General features: G+C 43.3%; 1 protein-coding gene across 6 annotated transcripts in view; it reads right to left on the minus strand.

Annotated features, from left to right (window-relative positions):
- Positions 1–24474, minus strand: part of ahi1 (Abelson helper integration site 1) — a 284978-nt gene that overhangs the window by 181758 nt on the left and 78746 nt on the right. For all 6 annotated transcript variants that reach the window (XR_005943129.1, XM_041188744.1, XM_041188742.1 and 3 more), the window contains 3 exons: positions 22372–22478; positions 21383–21501; positions 10254–10384 (listed from right to left, as the gene is read on the minus strand). Coding sequence is in view for 5 of the 6 variants with exons in the window: in XM_041188744.1 (XP_041044678.1) it covers positions 10254–10384; positions 21383–21501; positions 22372–22478 (357 nt within the window). In the remaining variant the exon portion in view is untranslated. The remainder of the gene's footprint in view (positions 1–10253; positions 10385–21382; positions 21502–22371; positions 22479–24474) is intronic.

Consider the following 24474-nt stretch of genomic DNA (forward strand, 5'->3'; position numbering starts at 1 on the left):
GTGAACGCCATTTGCATTCATTAACATCTCATGAATGCTCATTAATACAGCTGCTCACTGGGATCTCGTCATGCCTTCCAATCTTCTGTCATGCCAGTGGGAAATTACATTGGGCCCAAACACATTTGAAAAGGAGTGACGTGCACAAGTCGGGACCTCAATTCGCTCATAACTTTGAGGTGAGCGCAACATACATAGTCTCCCTGCCATAGCACTGCGCTGGTCTTGTTGAAACGAATGCCACACTACTGAGGTTGTAGGGTTGGTCTCCTCCGGCTCTTGGCATGCATTATCCTAAGGGACAGCACTGTGCTATGTTACTCATGCAGGCCTCCACTTTCAGACAGTGACCAGCACTGCAGCTGGGGTTGGGAAGTGCTGGGTCTTCTACTCCCATTGTACACAAGGACACCACTGTGCAGTGGTAGTCAGGCAGAACTCCAATTGCAGAAACTAGCACTTCGACCAGGGGTGGACTGTCAGTCAGACAAGGATGGGGATGACAAACATAATGGTGGGTAATGCAAAAGGAAGGCTGAGGAAGGGCGAACATGAGGGGAGCAAGGCGAAGAGAAGGCTGTGGAATAGCTACGAGGGGGAAGGGTGAACACAAGTGGGCCTTTCTGGGGTTGGCCTCTAACTTCTTGTTGCCACAAGAGTGAACAGGAGTTTGCTTAGAGAGAAAGGAGGAAGGCCCCCCCCTGGGATGAAAGCCACTGAAAGCCAATGGTTTCATTAGTGCTGTTAAAGAGGTACACGAACTCTGCAGCTTCATATCACAGTGGCTGCATCTCAAGAGTAACACAGAAATTTAGAATTTGGGAACGCAGGCAATAGTGAAGGAGGCACAGTTTTATTATACATCACATTCCATCAATGAAGGCCTATCACGTGTTCACCAGAGTTGACATTCCTAACGGGCCAAAGGGCATCTACTCATTGGTCATTAATATGCCACATCAGAGATTGGAGCACAGAGCTAAATCGGGTCACTCATCTCAATTAAACTTTAGCATTCTACGCAGGGCTCAAGATATTACACATCTGCGATGCCATCTTGGTCGCCTCAGTATGTGTGCTAGTGTCTCAGGGACAAGGCGTCATCAGCCACCATGCAGTTAGGGCAGGAAAACTATGGACCATTACAGTTTCCAAACCTTTTATCTTCTGAGTTTCACTTTCTTTCCCTTTCAATCATTAATGTCTTCAACGTTTCCTTTCAGAGAGAAGGCAAAAGCACATATGGATCCAGGGTTCAATGCTGCCTTTGTCAGGGTCCTAATGCAAAGAAGGAGGTGGAGGAGAGAGACCCGACTCAGTGCTCAGCTCCACACGGTCAAGGGGAGCCACAGCATCAACAAGAGGGTCAGGAGGAGGGACCCAGACAATGGAGGCAAATCGCCAGACCTAGGGTTTATCATTGAGAGTCTAATATTTACAAATGAGTGAGAGGCAATGCCAAGCACGCCTGCATTTGTCCCGAGCTCTGGTACATCATACATGCCACAATCTTCGTGAAGGCCTTATGCCACATGGAGTTGGAGGATATCTCCTGCTAGTGGCTTTGAAGGTGACCACAGTGCTCAATTTCTTTGTCTCTGAGTTTTTCCAGGGATCAACAGGGGACCCGTGCAGCATCTCTGAGTCTGCAACACATCGATGCAAAAAGGAGGTCACAAAAGCCCTTACAGGAAGGCCCATCATTGTTAGGTTTGCTCTGGATGAAGATAGTCAGGCTGCAAGATTTACTGGCTTCGCCGCCATCTCAGGCTTCCCAAGAGTGCAGGGTGCAATAGACTGCACCCATGTGACTATACAGGCTCCATGGCAGCAGGTCCTAATGTTTATAAACCGCAATGGCTATCATTCCAGCAATGTGAGATCATCAGAAGCATACACTGCACATTTGCGCTTGGTAGCCTGGGAGTTGCCATTACTCCTACATCATGAGTCGCTCCCAGGTGTCTGAGATTTTCGAGGGGCCATTACATCTGCAGGGATGGCTGCTTGGGGATAAGGGGTACCCACTGAAACACTGGCTGATGACACCGGTGATTTACCCTCACAGTTGTTCCCAGGAGAGGTACAATGCTGCTCACAGCTCCCCACACTCCCTTAAAGAGCAGATCACAGGGCTTCTGAAAATGCGCTTCAGATGCTTGGACTGCTCAGGTGGCTCATTCCAATACACTCCCAACAGGGTTTTCCGCATCATCGCAGTGTGTTGCGTTCTTCACAATCTGGCTATGCAAAGAGGCGAACCAATTCCAAAGGGTGAACTGATGGAGGATGAAAGATCAGAGTATGAAGATCCAGAGGCCCAGGAACCTCAGGAGACTGTTGGAGGGTCAGTATGAGCGCAATCACACCATGGAGGAAGGGAGAAGTAGGAGACGTGCCACTGATACTTTAATTACTGACAGGTTCCAGGAAGAGTAAAGTTAAGTGAGGGGATTTGGCCATATCTCTCCTAGCCTCAATGTCATTCCCTTTGATCTCAGGGACGTCCAACCACTCGCAGGGCCCTGCTCTGACTCCTGCAGGAGATGGTGCGCCTGGAGGGAGGTCAAGGTGCCTCGTCCCCATGGTGCCGACATCCTGATGGTGCCCACCAGGGTGTGGGGCCATGGATTGCAGGATCAAGAGCCATGGTTGTCGCCAGCCTTCTCATGGTGATCAAGGAACTTGCATATCAGAGCCACGACATCAGACAAAATGCGGACAGACTCCTCCATCGTTAGCTCTAGTCTGCTGACTGACTGTCAAATCTCTGTCTGATGTTCCGCTGCATGTCGTTGCATCTCCAGCGTAGATTTGGAAGCCGCTTCCAAAGGATCATCATCTGACTAGGACTGAGCGGGTCTCTAGCAGCCCTCCGAATGCCAGAGACCTGGGCTGTCCCTGCCTCCAACTGCTGTGGGGATGTGTCAGTGAGGTGTTCCCCAGAAGGTGAGTCTGAGCTGAATCTATAGATGTGCCCCACTGACGTGTCTCTCTCTGAATTGGAGGAGGATTCATTTGAGCGCTGTGATGGTTCTTCCACAGCTTCCTCTTCAAGCATAGTCTGGGGGCTTGGACTGATGCTCAGCTGGCTTGTGGGCCTCGATCTGTCAGTGACTAGAAAATAAAAAAAGTGTTTCAGTTGATGAGCATCAGCTATATAAGACAGCATGTGAGTCACTATGATTGCCAGGATTTGATGAAGTGAGAGAGCTGTGATCCATACTAGGTTGCTGGGAGAGGTCCTTGAACTCAGCAACGGCAATGATGTCAGCTGCTCCTCCCCGTCTGCAATGTTTCACACTATTTGGGCTGAATTTTCCCCCCGTCTGGGGGGGCGCACTTCCGATCGGCATTCCCGATTGGAGTTGCGCCACCATTTTATGCGGGCAGACCAATTATCCCAAGAAATCCCAAAGTCGAGAGTGTGCTCTTTTGCGCTTGCGCACGAAAGAGCGCACTCATCTCCCTGAGGCTAAGTGCTGCCTCAGGGAGATTGGCTGTACATGTAAAAAGGACAAAAATAGAAATATAAAATTTCCCTTACATGTTCCCTCATATGACATGAGTTGGGACATGCCCATAATTTTTACAAAATATTTATTAAAATTTTTTAAAGCCTACATGAAACCTCATCCTGCCTGTGGATGAGGTTTCATGTTTTTTCTAGTTCCCGCCGGGGCTCCTGGCCTGCCCGCCAAACCTTAAGGTTGTACGGGCAGGTCCTTTAATTACTTAATTGACCCTGGCAATGGCCTCAATTGGCCATTGACAGTTTGGTGGGTGCACAGCTGATTTGGCAGTATTGCCGCCTTCCTAAAAATTTAAATTGGGCGGGGTGACGTCGGGAGTTCCCCCCAACGTCACCGTGCATCATTTTACACGTCGACGAGCGGGCCCCGGCCCCACTTGCTGACTTGTAAAATTCTGCCCGTTGTGTTCCAGCTTGGCCTGAATGTGGGGGAAGTGGTGGTGTAGTGATATTGCCGGTGGACACGTAATCCAGAGACCCAAGGTAATGTGCTAGGACCCAGGTTTGAATCCCACCAGATGGTGAAATTTGAATTAATTGAATTCGCCAGAACCACTCAGCTCCTGACCATCACAGCCTTGGTTCAAACATGGACAAAAGAGCTGAACTCCCGAGGTGAGGTGAGAGTGACTGCCCTTGACATCAAGGAAGCATTTAACTGAGTGTGGCATCAAGGAGCCCTAGCAAAACTGAAGTCAATGAGAATAAGGGGGAAAACTTTCTGCTGGCTGGAATCATACCTAGCACAAAGGAAGATGGTTGTGGTTGTTGGAAGTCAATCATCTCAGTTCCAGGATATCACTGCAGGTGTTCCTTAGGATAGTGTCCTAGGCCCAACCATCTTCAGCTGCTTCATCAATGACCTTCCTTCCATCATAAAGTCAGAAATGGGGATGTTCGCTGATGATTGCACAATGTTCAGCACCCTTCATGACTCCTCAGATACTGAAGCAATCCACATCCAAATGTAGCAAGACCTGGCCAATATCCAGGCTTGGGCCGACAAGTAGCAAGTAACATTCACGCCACACAAGTGCCTGGTAATGACCATCTCCAACAGGAGAGAATCCAACCATCGCCCTTTACATTCAATGGCATTGCCAGCACCGAAACCGACACTATTAACATCCTGGGGGTTACCATTGACCAGAAACTGAACTGGACTAGCCATATAAATACTGTGGCTACAAGAGCAGGTCAGAGGCTAGGAATCCTGTGGTGAGTAAGTTATCTCCTAACTCCCTAAAGCCTGTCCACCATCTACAAGGCACAAGTCTGGAGTGTGATGGAATGCTCTCCACTTACCTGTATGAGTGCAGCTCCAACAACACCCAAGAAGCTTGACACCATGCAGGCCCCTTGATTAGTACCCAACCTACAAACACTCACTCCCTCCACCACCAACGCACAGTGATAGCTGTGTGTACCATCTACATGATGCACTGCAGGAACCAAGCCTCCCTGGATAGCACCTTCCAAACCTCCGACCACTACCATCTCGAAAGACACGGGCAGCAGATACATGGATCATCACCAACTGGAAGTTCCCCTTGAAGCCCCTCAACATCCTGTCTTGGAAATATATCGCCGTTCCTTCAATGTTGTTAGATCAAAATCCTGGAATTCCCTCCCTAACTGCACTATGGGTGTACCCACAACACATGGACTGCTGTGGTTTAAGAAGGTAGCTCACCACCACCTTCTCAAGAGTTGAACAATAAATTTGGCCTAGCCAGTGATGCCCACATCCCATGAATGAATTAAAAAAAGAAAGGCATGTGACAAGAAGGAATGGAGCAGAGGTTGGGTAAAATGCTTAGTTCCCAGAAGGGCCAGAGGATGGAGTGTGAGCAACATGGTAGATGGGGTGGTAGTGATGTGAAAGTCTCTGAGAGGTTGTGTTGTATTTGTACCCAACTAATGGTTGTGTGAGATCTCTGAAGAGAACTACCATTTGAGATGCATGATGCCATGTTGAGAGTTTGATATTGGAGGGAGTTGTAGAATGACTTACCCTGGCAGAGTGGATGAGATCATTCATCCTCTTCCTGCACTGGATGACATTTTGGGCAAGGTGTCAGCTGCACTGACCTGCTCTGTGGCAGCCTCCCATGCCAGAGACCTGAGGTTACTGTGCTTCCTGGAGCCATCCCTGGGATACAGGGCATTCCTGTGTGCCCGCACTCCTCTGATCAAGGCCTGGAGGGTCTGGGGGGGTGAAGAGGGGTGCTGCCTCCTTGAGGCTTACGGCCTTCTTGTGGTTGAAAGACATCTTTGCATGTGTCCTGAAGACAGGTGGGCTGGAGAGAGAGAGATGTATGTGTTGGGTTGGCATTTAAATATGGCGCACGGACCTTTGGCCCCGCCAGCTGACGGCGCGCAGACAAATCAGTTCCTGCCCCACCAGGTGATTCGGCCTATTCTCACCTGTGCATAATTAATGAGCTGCCAAGCGCAGAATCGGGTGCGAGATCCTCCCATTCTGGCCAGCAGGGTGGGCACCGCTGAAACCACTCACCATTGCACTTAGTCTCATAAAAGAAAAATTCCACCCATTAACTGTTCTCTCTTCACAGATGCTGCCTAACCTGCTGACTATTTCCAGTATTTTCTTTTTTTAATCCAGCCCAACACATCACCAAAGTTGTCCAGATATTTAGGTTATGTTTTCTCAAGGGCCATGCTTTCATATCTGTTATTTTGGGCTGCCAAGATCAAGATAAAAAGAACTTAGTGTTTTTTGTCTCACAAATGTCCTCCACATTTTGAGGCACTACATGAGGCCAAACATTTTTAAGAATGTGACATAATTTCAAGAAACACTAGGAAACATATTTGACTATCCAGTTTAATGATCTCTCCTTAGCAGCACGTTTGCCTAATGCTTTGGGATCCTGTTACCTTTTAGTGGGATTCTGCATCTCATACAAGTTCCTGCCCAAGCCACACATTATCTGGACTTGGAAATATATTCCTTCTCCTTCAACCTCGTTGAGTGAAACTCACTACCTAACAACATTGTGGGAAATCTTCACCACATGGAGTGCAGCAGTTTATGATAGCAGTTCACCACCTTCCAGTGCAATTTTTTTTTATTCATTCAAGAGATGTGGGCTTCACCGGCTAGGAGAGCATTTATTGCTCACCCCCAATTGCCCTTGAGAAGGTGGTGGTGAGCTGCCTTCTTGAACCGTTGCAGTTCATGTGGTGTTGGTACAACCTTAGTGCTGTTAGAGAGGGAGTTCCAGGATTTTGACCCAGCAACAGTGAAAGAAAGGCAATATATTTCCAAGTCAGGATGACGAGTGGCTTTGAGTGGAATTTCCATGGGGTGGTGTTCCCATGTATCTGCTGCCCTTGTCCATTTAAATGGTAGTGGTCATGGGTTTGGAAGGTGCTGTATAAGGAGTCTTGTTGAGTTTCTGCAGTGCATCTTGTAGATGGTACAACTGTTGAAATTGTGTGTTGGTGGTGGAGGGAGTGAATGTTTGTGGATGGAGTGCCAATCAAGCGGGCTGCTTTGTCCTGGACGGTGTCAAGCTTCTTGAGTGTTATTGGAACTGCACTCATTCAGGAAAGGGGAGGGTGTTCCATCACTCTCCTGACTTGTACCTTGTAGATAGTGGACAGGCTTTGGGGAGTCAGGAGGTGAGTTACTCCTTGCAGGATTCCTAGCCTCTGACCTGCTTTTGCAGCCACAGTATTTATATGGCTAGTCCAGTTTAGTTCCTGGTCAATGGTAACCCTCAGGATGTTGATAGTAAGCATCAAGGGACAATGGTTAGATTCTCTCTTGTTTGCCTGGCACTTAGGTAGTATGAATGTTACTTGCCACTTGTCAGCCCAAGGGAAAGGCAAAAATGTTGACTGTGCCAGCAATCCCCACATCCCAAGTACGAATAAAAATAAAGAGATGAAGAACACATCACTAGGGTACAGCACTAATCCTCCTCCTGAAGTTTTATAGAGTCATGTAAAAGGAGCTCCCAGAACATTCTAGAATAACTCCATCAACTTGGTAAAGATTAAGTGAATGTCTGAACATTTGTTGCCTATATATGCCTTCAGTGTGTTATAAACCACAGGAGGAATGGACAGATTTATCAGAAATTGAATGGATTACCCAACTGAATTTGATATGCTTTGTAAAGGCTTATGGTTTTACAGCAACTAATTCTACTTTTACACGGATGCTGGGATTTTTATTCAGTGTTTAGGAGATGACCTTCAGGATTCTCATCTTTTTTCATTGCTTGGATCCAATGTAATTACAGTTACCTTCAACTGACCTATTGTCTCATTCAGCTTTATGGAGCTCTTACATTCTGCATGGAAAACTTGTAGTATCTAGCCTAAATCTGGAAAATGATCCTCAACTTCTGTGTCCTTTACCCCTTCACCTTGCCACTACCCATACCTTTTCCTACCAACCCTCTCTCCCAACATGGTCCCTACCTCTTTCCCTTTGAATTACCTGTCGAACTCTTTATGCACCTGCTCCTCTTTCACCATTCTTAACTCACAATTAACCCTCTATCCACTGCCACTTGATTTCACCCCCAGCTACCTTCCATTCTCAAACTGTTTTGTTAAAAGGAACTGTTTACTTTCAAAATGTAACCTTAAAAAAAAACTTGCAAGGATGTAGTGCTTTTGATCTCTGATATCCCAAAGATCATTATAGTTAATTAAGTACTTTTTGAAGTCTACTCACTGGTGTAATGTGGGGTAACACGGTTAATCATTTGAGCACAGTAAGGTCCCAAAAGCAACAAGGTAAATGACCAGTTAATCTGCTTTGATGATGTAGGTTGAGGAATAAATATTGGCAGGGTACCAGGAAGACTCCTCAGCTCTTCTTTGAGAAGTGCCATAGGATCTTCAACATCCACTTGAAAAGGCAGATCTCAATTTAACATCCAATTTAAAAGACACCACTTCCAACAGTGCAACATTTCCACTGAAGTATCAGTCTGAATTTTAGGTTCATGTTGCTAAAGCATCTTTTAAAAAGGAAATCAAATTAGAATGAGGAATTCTAAAACAAAAACTTTCAACTTTACAGCCAATGAAGTACTTTTGAAATGTAGTCACTGTTGTCATGTAGGAAATGCGGCAGCCTATTTGTACACAGCAAGCTCCCACAAATAGCAATGTGAAAATGGACATATTTGTTTTTATGACGTTGATTTGAGGGATAAATATTGGATAGGACATTAGGGATAATCCCCCTACTCTTCTTCCAAATAACAATATGGGATCTTTTGCAAACACCCAAGAGGGCAGACAGGGCCTCGGTTTAGTGCCTCACCTGAAAGACAGGACCTCCAACAGTGCAGCATTCCCTCAGTAGAGTGTCAGTCTAGATTTTTGTGCTCAACGTCTGGAATATCGACTTGAACCCACAACCTTCTGAGTCAAAGTCTAGAGTATTACCATCTGAACCATCGTGGACACTGAGTACCTTACCTCTAATTTGTGTCCATCTCACTGGCTCCCTTTCCTCCTAAATCAGATAAAGGGAGACAGTGATGTAGTGGCAATGTCACTGGACTAGTAATCCAGAGACCAAGACTAAGGCTCTGGGGACATGGGTTCAGATCCCACCATGGCAGCTGGTGGAATTTAAATTTATGAAACTATCATCGAATGTGGTTAAAAACCCATCTGGTTCACTAATGTCCATTATGGAAGTCTGTCATCCTTGCCTGGTCTGGCCTATATGTGACTCCAGATCCACAGCAATGTGGTTGACGCTTAAATGACCCCTGAAATGGCCTAGTAAGCCATCCAGTACAAGGGCAATTAGGGAGAGCAAGGCTCACCTCCCATGAAAGAATAAAAAAAAACAGGAGGAGAAAATCTGTCTCATATATAAGTAACTAGCATTGATGCTTCTAAATCAACAATACACTGCTGAGACAATTAGTTTAACTCAACTCAGACTCCTTTGAAAACTTCTGATAACATTGTGAAGCAAGTATTTCTCAGTTAAATTCATTTTTTAAAAAAAAATTATAGAACATAAAACACTGACATTATCACAAAGTTTTATCAAGATTTTTCTTGTTTTTCATCAATATTTCATATTTCATCAATAGAGCTAACTGAATGGAACTGATGCATTTTGCGCAATTAGGTATGTTGTACAGGTTCAGAATGGACAGTCCAAATTTAGCTCATGGAATCACAGAGAAAAAAAATTATCCAATGCTAGGTTTTTAGGAGAGACTGTAGCATTCAAGTAAAAACTTAAATGAAGCCACAAAAGCTAATTCAATTGATTAATTTAATTATAGTATTGCAAAATATGTAAAATAAAGTGATCAAATCCTTATTTCGACATTAGGAATTTTAGTTATTAAAAAAACAGCTGAAAAAAAGAAGCATTTTTAAGCAGTTAATGGTAATTTGTGGCAAGATATCACAATAGCAGGTACATGTTTATATGGGCAAAACTCTTACAAATGCGGGTAAAGGAATTTATAATAGGAAAAGCTTGATACAAAAATTGTGACCAAAGCGTGACGTCAGGAGTTTGTGCAGACAGGAAACAATCAGAAGAGAGATGTTTTAATAATATAATACCTGTTGTGATATGGCACTGTCATGGTGTTATTCTAACACAATGAACCAATCTCATGCTCGGTGCAGATAATCTCTATCGGACAAGCCTAATCAATCCCAAAACAAAATGATGGTAGCAACAACTGAAACATACCTGTCTCTGAATTCCAAACATAACATATTCCATCTTCACTGCCAGAAAAAAGAAAAGTCCCACATGGCGTGAATGTACTGTACAGCTGTTCACGGTAATTTGTTGCCCCTGTATACTTCTTTGCAGCTAATCTAGAAAATAAACAGGAAATAGGAAAATAGGAATTCCAACAGTCTGGAAAATAAATACATTAAAACATAAGGAGGACTCCTAAAAGCATAATTGGAAATAGTTTATTATTATATTTTTCAACAGTATTATACTCAGACTGTATCGCCTACCTTTATAAATTCTTGCCTCAGATGCACTGCTGTAGGAAAAATCACCACATAGTTTTTTCACGCTTTGATCTTGGTGAATAGTTCATAAGTAGGAACAGGTTCCCATTCAAGGGTGATGAAAAGAGATTTTATAACACAGCAGTTGGTGAAGACAGTCATTTAAAATCCTAGAGGGAAACTTTAAACAACTGTCATAACCTATACTTTCAATTGGTATGCTTGAGATGCAACTCTGAATTCAAAAATTAAACCACCAAGCCTCCAGAGGTTTTATTATATAAGCTAAACATTTATTAATTTTAGTAAGAAATTAAACATATACACAGAATCTCTGTGCAGAAGACGCCCTTCGGCCCATCGAGTCTGCACCGACACATGAGAAACACCTGACCTACCTACCTCATCCCATTTACCAGCACTGGGCCTTGAATGTTATGATGTGCCAAGTGCTCATCCAGGTACTTTTTAAAGGAAGTGAAGCAACCCGCCTCCACCACCCGCCCAGGCAGCGCATTCCAGACCGTCTCCACCCTCTGGGTAAAAAGATTTTACCTCACATCCTCCCTAAACCTCCTGCCCCTCACCTTGAACTTATGCCCCCTCGTGACTGGCCCCTTCAACTAAGGGGTGCAGCTGCTCCCTGTTCACGTCCCTCATAATCTTGTACACCTCGATCAGGTCAATCCTCAGTCTTCTCTGTTCCAACGAAAACAACCCAAGTCTATCCAACCTCTCTTCAAAACTTAAATGTTTCATCCCAGGCAACATCTCGGTGAATCTCTTCTGCACCCCCTCCAGTGCAATCACATCCTTCCTATAATGTGGCGACCAGAACTGCACACAGTACTCCAGCTGTGGCCTCACCAAGGTTCTATACAACTCCAACATGACCTCCCTACTTTTGTAATCTATGCCTTGATTGATAAAGGCAAGTGACCCATATGCCTTTTTTACCACCCCATTAACATGCCCCTCTGTCTTCAGAGATCTATGGACACACATGCCAAAGTCCTTTTGTTCCTCAGAACATCCTAGTGTCATGCCATTCATTGAATGCTTCCTAGTCAAATTACTCGTTCCAAAGTGTATCACCTCACACTTTTCAAGGTTAAATTCCATCTGCCACTCATCTGTCCGTTTGACCATCCCGTCTATATCTTCCTGTAGCCCAAGACACTCAACTTCACTGTTAACCACCCGGCCAAACTTTGTGTCATTTGCTACATCTACGAATTACTATCATAATAACTTTAATAAACAAATCCTCAAATTAATCAGGTAATCTTCTCCAAGGCAACAGACACCAAGCAAAGAACATTTTATCTTATGAATTCAAAACGAGGCTCCTTTCAATTGGTTCCTTCGCATAGTTGTAGGCTTACAGGCGGCTTAGGTCTTCCGTGCCGCTGACTTCCACGCACAACTCTTCTGTATATATCTAGCCTTCCCTGTGAATGCAAATTCTCATTGTATCATCAGGCCCTTTGAACTCCACCTCTTCTAACAATAAAACCTCTTTTATAGTACCAATTATATTAGTAATATAAATATATTACTTGGTGTTTCCTAGCTGGGTGCAAGATTTCACCCCTAGTCTTTGAATGGTTTATTCAACAAAATGCAAATGTCCCCTTTACCTTACTGTTTAACATCTCAAAACTACTATACATCAAAGCACCCAGGCTAGCTGGCTTTAATCCAGTTAACACACACACAACTACTACAAGTCCAATTCAAAATAATTTCCAATAACATTATATACATTAATATCTTTTCATGACAGATACCAAAAGTGATCTGTGAATTCCTTGCCTGGATCTTTAATGGTTGAATAGTCAGTCAGGGTTAGCTTCCTTAGACTGAAAACTAGCTTATGTAGTTCCTATTTTCGATAATAGGAGCAAATCAGAACTAGGGCACTACAGGTTGATCAACCTGCTATCCAATTCGGGGAAGATGCTAGAAGAAATTGTAAAATATGCTCTTTATGATCATTGAGAAAGAGAAGAACCCGTTCGCAAAACTGAATTTGAAAAAATGGATTGCATCCATCACCTTCAAGAGTTTTTTTTTTGATGAAGCCACTATGGTAGTGGATGAGATATTGCCTCACGGGGCTTTCACAAGGTCTTTCATAAAACACTTCAAACTAGGTTACAAGATTAAAAGCTCCGTAGTGTCCAGTATCAATTCAAAACACCGGAGGAGGAATTAGCTCCAATCTTGCAGCTAAAAGGTTGTAGGTAATGGATGCATTTGAGTCTGGAGACTACTGTACTAGTGTTACTCTTCACAGTATTTATTAATGACCTGGGAGGTGACAGTAAAATCTGTCAAGACAGTAGGAGTCTAGGAACATAGGAAATAGGAGTAGGAGCAGGTCATTCGGCCCCTCAAGCCTGCTCTGCCATTCAACTAGCTTATGGCTGATCTTCTTAAAGTCATTTTCACGCACTATCCCCATATTCCTTGATATCTTTAATATCCAGAAATCTATCGCCCTCTGTCCTCTGGGGTAGGGAATTCCAAAGATTCACCACCCTCTGAATGAAGAAATTCCTCCTCCTCACTGTCCTAAATGGCTTACTTCTTATTCTTGGCACCCCGAGGCAGGGGGAACATCCTTCCTGCATCTACCTTGTCAAATCCTGTAAGAATTTTGTACACTTCAATGAGATCACCGCTCATTTTTCTCAATTCTAGAGAATATAGGCCAAGTCTCCTCAATCTCCCCTCATAAGACAATCTTGTCATCCCAGGGATCAGTCTGTGAACCTTCGTTGCACTCCCTCTATGGCAAGTATATCCTTCCTTAGGCAATGGCCAAAATTGTATACACTACTCCAGATGTGATCTCACCAAGGCTCTATACAAGTACAGCAAGACTTCTTTGCTCCTGTACTCAAATCCTCTTGCAATAAACACCAACAAACCATTTGGCTTCCTAGCATGTTAGCTTTCAGTGGCTTATGAACAAGGGCAACTATTTCCCTTTGGGCATCTCAGCATTTAAGAAATACTCTGCATTTCTGTTTTTCCTAGCAAAGTGGACAACTTTACATTTTTCTACGTTATAGAGGAGCCCAATCAAATCCATGAAGATTTACCTGCACTAGGGCAGTGGGCCACATGATGAGATTTAGATAAATGTAGTCTCACACATGCTGGCAGGGCTAACACAGAATACACTCATCGTTTCAGGGAACAGCACAAAGGGGTTGAGAGAGAAAAGGATCTTGGGGTCGTTGTGCACAGATTACTGAAGATTCTTAACCAATGAGAGAAATGATGGCTAAAGCTAATAGAACCATTCATTTCAAATCAAATGACATCCTTATGATACTTACTGATACTTGGTAGGACTGCATCTTGAGTACTATGTCCACTTACAGGGGGCGTCGGCTGGGGGGGGGTGGGGGGGGTGGAAGGAGGTGTGTGTGTGTATGTGTGTGTGTGTGTGTGTGTGACGGGAAGATGGTGGCATAGTGGTAATGTCACTGGACTAATAATCCAGAAGCCAAGGCTAACGCTCTGGAGATGAGGGTTCAATCCCACCCTGGTAGCTGATGGAATTCCCACCGCAGTAGCTGATGGAATTTAAGCGATCATAATATGATGGAATTTTACATGAAGTTTGAAAGTCATGTAATGCAATTTGAAACTAAGGTCTTTAAACTAAGCAAAGGAAACTACAAAGGTATGAGGGGCAAGTTGGCTGAGGTGGATTGGGGGACTACATTAGAAAGGTATGACAATAGGCAATGGCTGGCATTTAAAGCACTAATACGTGGTTTGCAACAAAATTACATTCCTTTAAGGCACAAAAAGTCAGCAGGAAAAGTGATCCAATCATGGCTAACAAGAGATTTTAAAGATTCTATTAGATCAAAGGAAGAGGCATATAAAATTGTCAAAAAAGTAACAAGCCCGAGGGTTGGGAGCATTTAAATTTCAGCAAAGGAGAACCAAGAAATTGATAAAGAAAGAGAAAATAGAATATGAAAGTAAACTAGCGGGGAACATAAAAAGACTGTAAAAGCTTCAATGGGTATGTAAAAAGGAAAAAAGGTTTGCAAAGGCAAATGCAGGTCCATTACAGACAGAGAATTGAGAATTTATGGGTAATAAGGAAATGGCAGAGAAACTAAACAAATACTATGCGTCCGTCTTCATGGAAGAATATACAAAAAACCTCCCTGAGATATTGTGGGGAGGGGCCAAGGGACTAGTGAGATTGAGGATCTGAAAGAAATTACTATTTGCAAAAAACTAGTGCTGGAGAAATTAATGGAACTAAGAGTACATAAATCCCCTGGGCCTGATCATGTACATCACAGGGTATTGAAAGAGGTGGCTGCAGAGACAGTAGATGCATTGGTGATCATCTTTCAAATTGTAATAGATTCTGGAATGGTGCCTGCAGATTGGAAGGGAGCAAATGTAACCTCACTATTTGGGAAAGGAGGGAGAGAGAAAACAGAGAACCACAGATCTGTTAGCCTGACATCAGTGGCGACGGCGGCGGCGGTGAGGGGGTGGGATGATAGAATCTATCCTAAAGGACATGATAACTGGGCACTTAGAAAATAATGGCAAGATTGGGGAGAATCAACATGGATTTATGAAAGTGAAATCATGTTTGACAAATCTGTTGGAGTTTTTTGAGGATATTACTAACAGGGTAGATAAGGGAGAACCAGTGGATCTGGCGTATTTGGATCTTCAGAAGGCTTTCAGTAAGGTCCCACACAGGATGTTAGTAAGCAAAATTAGAGCCCATGGGATTGGGGGAAATATACTGGCAAGGACTGAGGATTGGTTAACAGACAGAAAATGGAGAGTAGTGATAAACAGGTCATTCTCAGGTTGGAAGGCTGTGACTAGTGGAGTACCGCAACGAACAGTGCTTGGGCCCAATCTATATCAATGATTTGGATATGGGGACAAAATGTAATAATTCCAAGCAAGCTGATGGCATAAAGCCTGGTGAGAGTTATGAGGAGGATTCTAAGAGACTTCAAGGAGAGTTAGACAAACTAAGTGAGTGGGCAAGAATATGACAGATGGAATACAATGTGGAAACATGTAAAGTCATCTACTTTGGTAGGAAAAACAAAAATGCAGAGTATTTCTTAAATGGGGAGAGATTGGGAAGTGTTGAAGTCCGAAGGGACCGATGTGTCCTTGTTCAAAAGTCACTGAAAGCTAACATGCAGGTGCAAAAAGCAATTAGGAAGGCAAATTGTATGTTAATCATTATTGCAAGGGGATTTGAGCACCGGAGTAAGGAAGTCTTGCTGCAGTTATATAGAGCCTGGTGAAACCACACCTGGAGTATTGTGCACAGTTTTGATCTCCTTACCCAAGGAAGGAAATACTGGCCATAAAAGGAATACAGCGAAAGTTCACCAGATTGATCCCTGGGCTGACAGGACAGTCCTGTGAGGAAAGGTTGAGGGGGCTGGGCCTGTATTCTCGAGAGTTTAGAAGAATGGGAGGCAGAACGTGGTGCATGGGGGCAGAATGCAGTGGAATGTGGTGCACAGGAGCGGAATGCAGCGGACCAGGCAGAAGGAAATGTGGTTTTTTTATTGTTTTTGTTTTACCTCCAATAGCTGGTGAGTGTTTTGCTCTAAGTTAAGAAACTGCAATTGTACTGAATTAGTAACTAATTAACTAGCCAATAAAAAAATACATAGATAAACACCGCAGGCAGGTGGTATGTCATAACTGCAACTCATTGGATTTTATAGAGAGCACTGTGATCCTGCAAAACCATAACTACAGCAAGTGTCTACAGTTCAAGCAACTTCAGGTCAGAGTTGTTGAGCTGGAGTCTGAGCAGGAGAGGGAGAGCTACCTGGGTACTTTGTTCCAGGAGGCAGTCCCATTTCTTAGAACTTTAGAGTTGGTCAATGTTCAGGGACAGGAGACTCGTATACGAGTGAATATGAGTCAGACAAGTATGGAGGTCCAGAATGTATTAATGGAGAAGGCTCAGCCCTTTACTTTAACCAGCAAGTACTTGCTACCTGTGTGGATGAGAGCAAGGCCGGTGTGGGTCAAACTGAAGATAGCACCATGGTGCATGGAACCATTCATGTGGTTGCGGGTGAGGGTGGTGATTGGAGTGAGTGAAAAGGAATGTGATAGCAATAGGGGACAGTATGGTCAGAGGGATAGATAGTGCTCACTGCACCCACAACTGAGAATTTTGGTTGTATTGCCTTCTCAGTGCCAGAGTTAAGGGCACCACCTCATGGCTGGAGACATACTTGGAGTTGGGGAGGCGGGGGTGGAGCCCAGCTGTCATGGTCAACATAAGAACCCACAACATTACTAGGTAGAATTAGTAATGATGATCTGCGGAGAAAGTTTGAGGAGTTAAGGTCCAAATTAAAATGCAGAACCTCAATGATGATAATATCTAGATTGTTACCAATTGGCAAATAGTTAAACAGATTAGAGAATTCAATCCCTGGCTCAAATAGTCTTGTGGGAAGAAAGGTTTTTTCATGGGGCACTGGCACCAGTGCTGGGGAAAAAGGGAGCTGTTCTGTTGGGATGGGCTCCACTTAAATCAGGCTGGGAACAGTGTCCTAGTGACTTGTACAGGGTTGTGGAGTGTGCTTTAATCTAAAAAATTGATGGAAGCGGTTAGGTGAAGGGAGATTTATAAATTTGAAGCAAAAAAAGTTGAGGCAATAAAGCCGTGTGGCAATTTGGGTACAGTCAAGCAGGGTCAGACAAAAAGTGACGAAGTTTAACAGTAATAGTGCACCTGCGAATAAGGTCCATGCAAAGAAGAGTGGTAAAGAAAATAAAACTAAAGGTTCTTTAACTGTATGAAGCATTTGGAACAAGGTGGATGAACCAGCAGCACAAACAGAGATAAACGGATTTGATATAATCACCATTACAGAGACATGGGCAGAATTTTTTGTCCCGCAGACAGGTGCCCAACCAACCCGAAAGGGAGTGAAATAGTGCGCGATGACAGTGGACGAGCATCTTGCCATCATCACGCACTCTTGCGGTCTTTCAGGCTGTGGGCGCACGCGAGAAGCGATAGCGCACCTGCCGACAATTAAGAGGCCAATTAAGGTCCTTAAGCAATTAATTAATTTGTATTTTTCACTCCACACTCAACCATTCGGTGGGCAGGTGGGCGAATAGGCCAGGTGGCTTTTGCATTTTTTATGAAACCTCATCCACAGGCAGGATGAGGTTTCCGGGCACTCCCGGGACCGCCCGCTCAACAGGGAGAAAATCCTGCCCATGGTTGCAAGTTGACCAAAGATGGGAAATATGTTTTTTTAATTCATTCATGGGGTGACGACATCGCTGGCTAGGTCAGCATTTATTGCCCATCCCTAACTGCCCTTGAGAAGATGGTGGTGAGCTGCCATCTTGAACTGCTGCAGTCCATATGGCGTAGGTACACCCACAGTGCTGTTAGGGAGGGAGTTCCAGGATTTTGACCCAGCAACAGTGAAGAAACGACCATATGTTTCCAAGTCAGGATGGTGATTGGCTTGGAAGGGAATTTTTGGGTGGTGGTGTCCCATGTATCTGCTGCCCTTATTCTTCTAGATGGTAGTGGTCATGGGTTTGGAAGGTGCTATCTAAGGAGGCTTGGTAAGTTCCCGCATTACATCTTGTAGACGGTAAACACTGCTGTCACTGTGCTTCGTTGGATGAAGGAGTGAATGTTTAGGGGTGGGGTGCCAATCAGGCTGGTTGCTTCGTCCTGGATGGTATCAAGCTCCTTGAGTGTTGTTGGAGCTACATTCATCCAGGCAAGTGGAGAGTATTCCATCACTTTCCTGACTTGTGCCTTGTAGATGGTGGACAGGCTTTGGGGAGTCAGGGGACGAGTTACTCACTGCAGGATTCCTTGCCTCTGACCAGCTCTTCTGGCATAGTATTTATATGGCTATTCCAGTTCAGTTTCTGGTCAATGATATATCCCCAGGATGTTGATAGTGGGGGGATTCAGCAATGTCAATGCCATTGAATGTCAAGGGGCGATGGTTAGATTTTCTCTTGTCGGAGATGCTCATTGCCTGGCACTTGTGTGGCGTGAATGTTACTTGCCAATTGGCAGCCCAAGCCTGGATATTGTCCAGGTCTTGCTGCGTTTGGACGTGAACTGCTTCAGTATCTGAGGAGTTGCGAATGGTGCTGAACATTGTGCAATCATCAGCAAACATCCCCACTTCTGACCTTATGATGGACAGTCATTGATGAAACAGCTGTAGATGGTTGGGCCTAGGACACTACCCTGAGGAACTCCCGCAGTGATGCCTGGAACCGAGGTGATTGACCTCCAACAGCCGCAACCATCTTGCTAGGAACGACTCCAATCAGTGGAGAATTTCCCCCTGATTCCCACTGACTCTAGTTTTGCTTGGGCTCCTTGATGCCACACTCAGTCAAATGCTGCCATGATGTCAAGAACAGTCACTCTCACCTCATCTCTGGAGTTCAACTCTTTTGTTCATGTTTGAACCAAGGTTGTAATGAGGTCAGGAGCTGAGTGGGCTTGGCAGAACCCGAACTAAGCATCAGTGAGCAAGTTATTGCTAAGCAAGCACCATTGATAGCGTTTTTGATGACCCCTTCCATCATTTTACTGATGATTTAAAGTGCACTGATGGGGCGGTAACTGGCCAGGCCGGATTTGTCCTGCTTTTGTGTACAGGACATACCTGGGCAATTTTTCACATTGTCAGGTGGATGTCAGTGTTGTAGCTGTACTGGAACAGAATGTATTCCAGGGTACACAATATTTTGAAAAGAGAGATAGAATGGAAAAGGAGGAGTAGTCCGATAATAAAAGATGACATAAGGTGAGAAGTAAAGAAGCTCCCTGGCTCCAAAGATCAGGGAGTAGAAACAGTATAGGCGGATCTGGGTGTCCTTGTATATGAATCACAAAAAGTTAGCTCGCAGGTAGGTAGAACATGTAATTAAGATGGCAAAGGGGACTTTGGCTTTTATTGCAAGGGGGTGGAGTAAACAAGTAGGGAAGTCTTGTTACAACTGTAAAGGGCATTGGTGAGACTGCACTTGGGGTACTGTGTACAGTTTAGGTCACCTTACTTAAGGAAGGATATACTTGCATTGGAAGCAGTTCAGAGAAGGCTCACTAGGTTGATTCCTAGTAGGGGTTTGACTTATAAGGAAAGATTGAGCAGGTTGGGCCTATACTTATTGGAGTGTAGACGAATGAGGTGATCTCATTGAAAGATAAAAACGGTTCTGAGGGTGCTTGACAGGATAGTTGCTGAAAGGGTGTTTCCCCTTGTAGGGGAATCTAGAACTAGGAGGCAGAGTTCTAAAATAAGGGGTCTCCCAATTTAGACAGAGATGAGGAGGAATTTCTTCTCTTGGGTCATTAATCTTTGAAACTCTCTTCACCAGACAGCAGTAGAGACTGGGTCATTGAATTTATTCAAGGTTGAGTTAGATAGATTTTTGATCCACAAAGGAGACAAGAGTCTAAGGATAAGGGACTGAGATGAGGAGAAATCTCTTCACTTAGAGTTTTGAATCTTTGGAATTCTCTACCCCAGAGGGATGCGGATGCTCCATCATTGATCGCTCAGGGAATCATGGGATATAGGGCACGAGCAGGAAAGTGGAGTTAAGGTAGAAGATCAACCATGATTGTACTGAATCGAGGAGCCATATGGTCTACTCCTACTTCTGTTTGTTATGCTCCTTTGTTATCCTCATCTTGCTGCTCAGTGATTTTATCCAAAAACAAAGCATCGGTTTTCAAGTCAACACCGACAACACCCAATTCTACATAATCACCACTTTGCTTGACCACTCAACTTTCAGACAGCCTGACAGACACTCAATGCTAGATCAGCAGAAATTTCCTTCAACTAAATATTGGGATGACTTAACCACTGTTTTTGCTCCCTGTTACAAACTCTGTTCTCTAACTACCGTCTCCCATCCTCCTAGCAAATGTCTGATGGTGAACCAAACTGTTTACAACCTTGGTGTCATATTTCAACCCAAGATGAGTTTTTGACCCCACGCCCATGCCACCAATGCCTGACTCTGCCTTGCCTCAACTCGTCTGTTTTCATCCATGTCTTTGTTACCTCCCAACTTGACTATTTCAGCACACTCCTGGCTGGCCTCTCACACTCTATCCTCTCTAAGCTTGTCGTTCAAAGTTCTGCTGCCAATGCCCTTACTTGTACCAAGTCCTATTCACCCAGCAACACTTTGCTCGAAGACCTACATTAATTCCCACATAACCAATGCCTTGATTTTAAAATTCCCATCCATGCCTTCAAATCTCTGCACAGCCTCACCCTTTCTTACCTCTGCAACTTCCCCAGCCATACAACTCTCGCGAGGTATCTGCAATCCTCCATTTCTGTTTTCTTGAGTATCCCCAATTTGAATCACTCCACCAATGGTGGCTTTGATCAAAGGAGGTGGGAGATAAAGGCACCATTGGTCTAACGTCTGCAATGCGGTGGGTGGGGATTGGGGGGGCAGGGGGGTTGGAGGCAGGGGAGGTCACAAAAGACTAAAGGCCTCCTTGCAGGGCCGTTCTCTTCCTGTTTCACAAGGAGTGCAATAAAAAGCACTTAGCCTTCTGGGGCTAGCAACTCCTGCTTTATTTTTCCAGGTTTCCCGTGACCTGAGAAACCACGTGCCAGCTGCTAAATGTAAGTCAGACTCTCAATATTATTGTGGGAGACTGTTTTAAGTATTTTAATGAAGTGTCTTCATTCTCTAAGTTGGGACACTCAAATTCCTTGCTACCTGCATGTATGTCAAGTTGGGGTCACGTTATTTTAAGATTTAACAACTTACACTCTTAGGTCCATCACTCTCAGTGTGCTGTCTCTGGCATGGATTAGTAGACGTCTGCCATTTGGGTGAACTTCCAGGTGATTTATAGGAACACCTTTTAGATCATTCTGCATTATGTTCTGTAAAGAATTTTGAATAGTGTTTTTAATATATTGTAACTACCCAACCTTCACAGTATTTTGTCAATGAATTCACTAGATTAAGGAAAAATGTAATCAAAATTTATAACATACCACAATCTGTTCATCTCACCTGTACGATACTATATTACAAGTTACAACATTCTAGTAAGCACATTTGACTTTTATATTTCACTTTTAATATACAATAACTGACCCCAGGAGCTTCAGAGAAGAAAAACAAGCGGATGTTGAGCTTTTGTGAATGTTAAAATGAATAACTGAAAAGTTTCATACAAGAAATGGGTTTGGAGGATGCTTTTCACAAGTGGGAGGGGAGGTACAAAGACAGGGGAAGTTCCAAAAGCAGCCATTTTTAAAAGTCAGGTTTGTAGAGCCGGAATTCTCCCGATTCCACGCACTCAGCTCATGGACCAAAGTCGGAGCCATAGTTAACCAAATAGTTAACTTTCTGTACAGTTCCTGGTTATAACTTTCAAAGATTTTGAAATATCTGATGCTTCCTTAGGGTAGATCTATGCTTAAGGCAGTTATCAATCAATTGATCAGGTAGGCACTTTGTTGACACTTAATGTGCATCAGCTGTTAGAAATGATTTAATACTATTATAGTTTATTATTACTATATTACTTAATGCTGCTAAAGAATTACTTGAGATTGCCAGGGAGATATTTCCATTAGATTTCCACTGTACAGATCATAAAATACATAAGTAGTTACTACTTATCAACAAATTGATCATTGCTTTTGTACTGCAAAGTATTGACAAACTTTGGCTTAATATAATCCAGACACTATAACCCTTTCAAGGTGTGAACTGCAGAGCAGTTGAATTCCCTGTTACTATACCTCAGCAATAGTCCACTCCTGAGCCAAGTTTTGCTGTGAACCTTGATTTACAAAAGTGCTCCAAATAATGACGAGTCCTGAACTGTCTCCCGAGAACATGCGCAGCCCTTTTGACAAACAAAAAAAAATCTCATGATAGCTTTTAAAAACTTCCCACAATAATTAAGCTACATTTTTTTTCCAGTGTGCAACAGTGTTGATAAAATGATGCCAGAAAATACAAAACAGATTTAAAACAATTTCATGTTTTTAGATTATATTAAAAAAAACAGTATGATTCAATGGTACCAGTAAGAAGGGAGCCGACCAGTTCTGGCACCTGGGCATTTCACTCCCAGTCACAGTTTAATAGCTCGAATCTCAGTATCAACAATAGTTCTAGCTCATTCATGTTAAGGCAGCTGACTTCAAACAAAAAAAGCAACTGAATGCTGGGAAAACCAAATTCATTTTCAGCCCCCACTATTAACTCAGTAAACTTGTCACTAACCTGATTCAGCTCCTCAGCCATTTGCACAGGCTGATTCAGACCACATAAAAATTGTGGCATCCTGTTTGACCCCACAGTACAGGTTTGCATTGCTATATGCCTAACCATCTTTTCCCTTCTCAGAAAACCGAAGTGAAATGTTTGGTCAGGATTGGCTCTCAGGCCTACTTCCTGTTGTAGCTTCCAAGCTGTGCTGCAATAATGTTTATAACTTACTACTTTGGGTTTCTGGAACTCTCATTTTTTGTTTCGCTTTTAAAAAAATAAAATTTCTTTGAATTACACAAAATATTGTAAACAATTTGAGTTGCTTTTTCTGAAAGGATAAAATAGGTAGCCCTTCTTTAATGCATTCTGGGTGAAACTATTTCTTGCAACTATTCCTTAAGTTCATCTTTTGCCAAACTATCATTCTGGATCATTGACCGTCCATTTAATGGTTTCAATCACATAAACATGCTATCCTTCTAAATCTACAGAACTGCTTTGCAAATGGAGTTATTTTCTATGTCCCTATAATTTCTCTAGAACCAATTTCTACTAGGTGTTAAAATAGATTAAGCTGAAATGCCATTCCATATATTCCAGCCTTACATTTACCTGGACATTGCTCTTCACAATGGAAAAAACATCAATTTAGCCAAATTTTAGGCTCATCAATCATCCACCATAACCAGTTTCCTCCAAGCAAAATTTGAATTTATTTGTAAAACAGTACATTTCCAACTGTACACTAATGTGTGAATGAAAAGGGACTCACAGTATGAAATATAGCTAAAGAAAAATGATTCCAGAAACTTTTCAACAGCTAAGCTGAAGGTACTAAGTGAAATATGAAAGAGTAATGAGTGGATGCATGCCTTTTATTCTGAACATGAAAAAGTTTGACAATAAGTAACAATATTTCTTTATTGTAACTTGATTTAATGTAAATGAAGTGAGATTCATTACTTAATTTTAAACTTTAAAACATTAACAATAATTCTTGCATAGATTAATATTTCTGAAGTGCAATGGCATTATTATATACCAAACTACATTTATGTAGCACCTTTAACATTGCAAAACGTCCCAAGTGCTTCACAGGAGCATTATCAAACAGAAATTTAACACCAGGCCACACAAGGAGATATCAGTAGAGAAACTTAATCAAAGAGGCAAATTTTAAGGAGCAACTTAAAGGAGGAGCGGTATAGGTGAGAAGTTCGGGAAAGACTTCCACAGCTGAGCACTTAGGCAATTGAAGGCGAGCTGCCAGTGGTAGGTTAAAATTGAGAATGTGCAAGAGATCAGAATTGGGGGAGCACTGAGATTTCAGAGAGTTGTAGGGATGAAAGAGGTTATAGAGATCGGGAGGGGCAAGGCCATGGGGGATTTGAAAACACTAATGAGAATTTTAAAATAGAGGCGCTGCTAGGTCAGGAGCTAATGTAGGTCGAGTACAGGGATGGATGAGCACAGGGACGGATGGGAATTGGTGATCTGCTACAGTAACTCCTATGATTACTGCACTATTTTTTGCAGTAGACTCAACCCCAATGCATTGATTGGAATCCACATCAGATAGCTTCCACAAGTTTCCAACATTCAGGGCTGAGTACTAGTGGCTACCA

This window comes from Carcharodon carcharias, chromosome 5, assembly GCF_017639515.1.
Source record: "Carcharodon carcharias isolate sCarCar2 chromosome 5, sCarCar2.pri, whole genome shotgun sequence".
NCBI lineage: Eukaryota > Metazoa > Chordata > Chondrichthyes > Lamniformes > Lamnidae > Carcharodon > Carcharodon carcharias.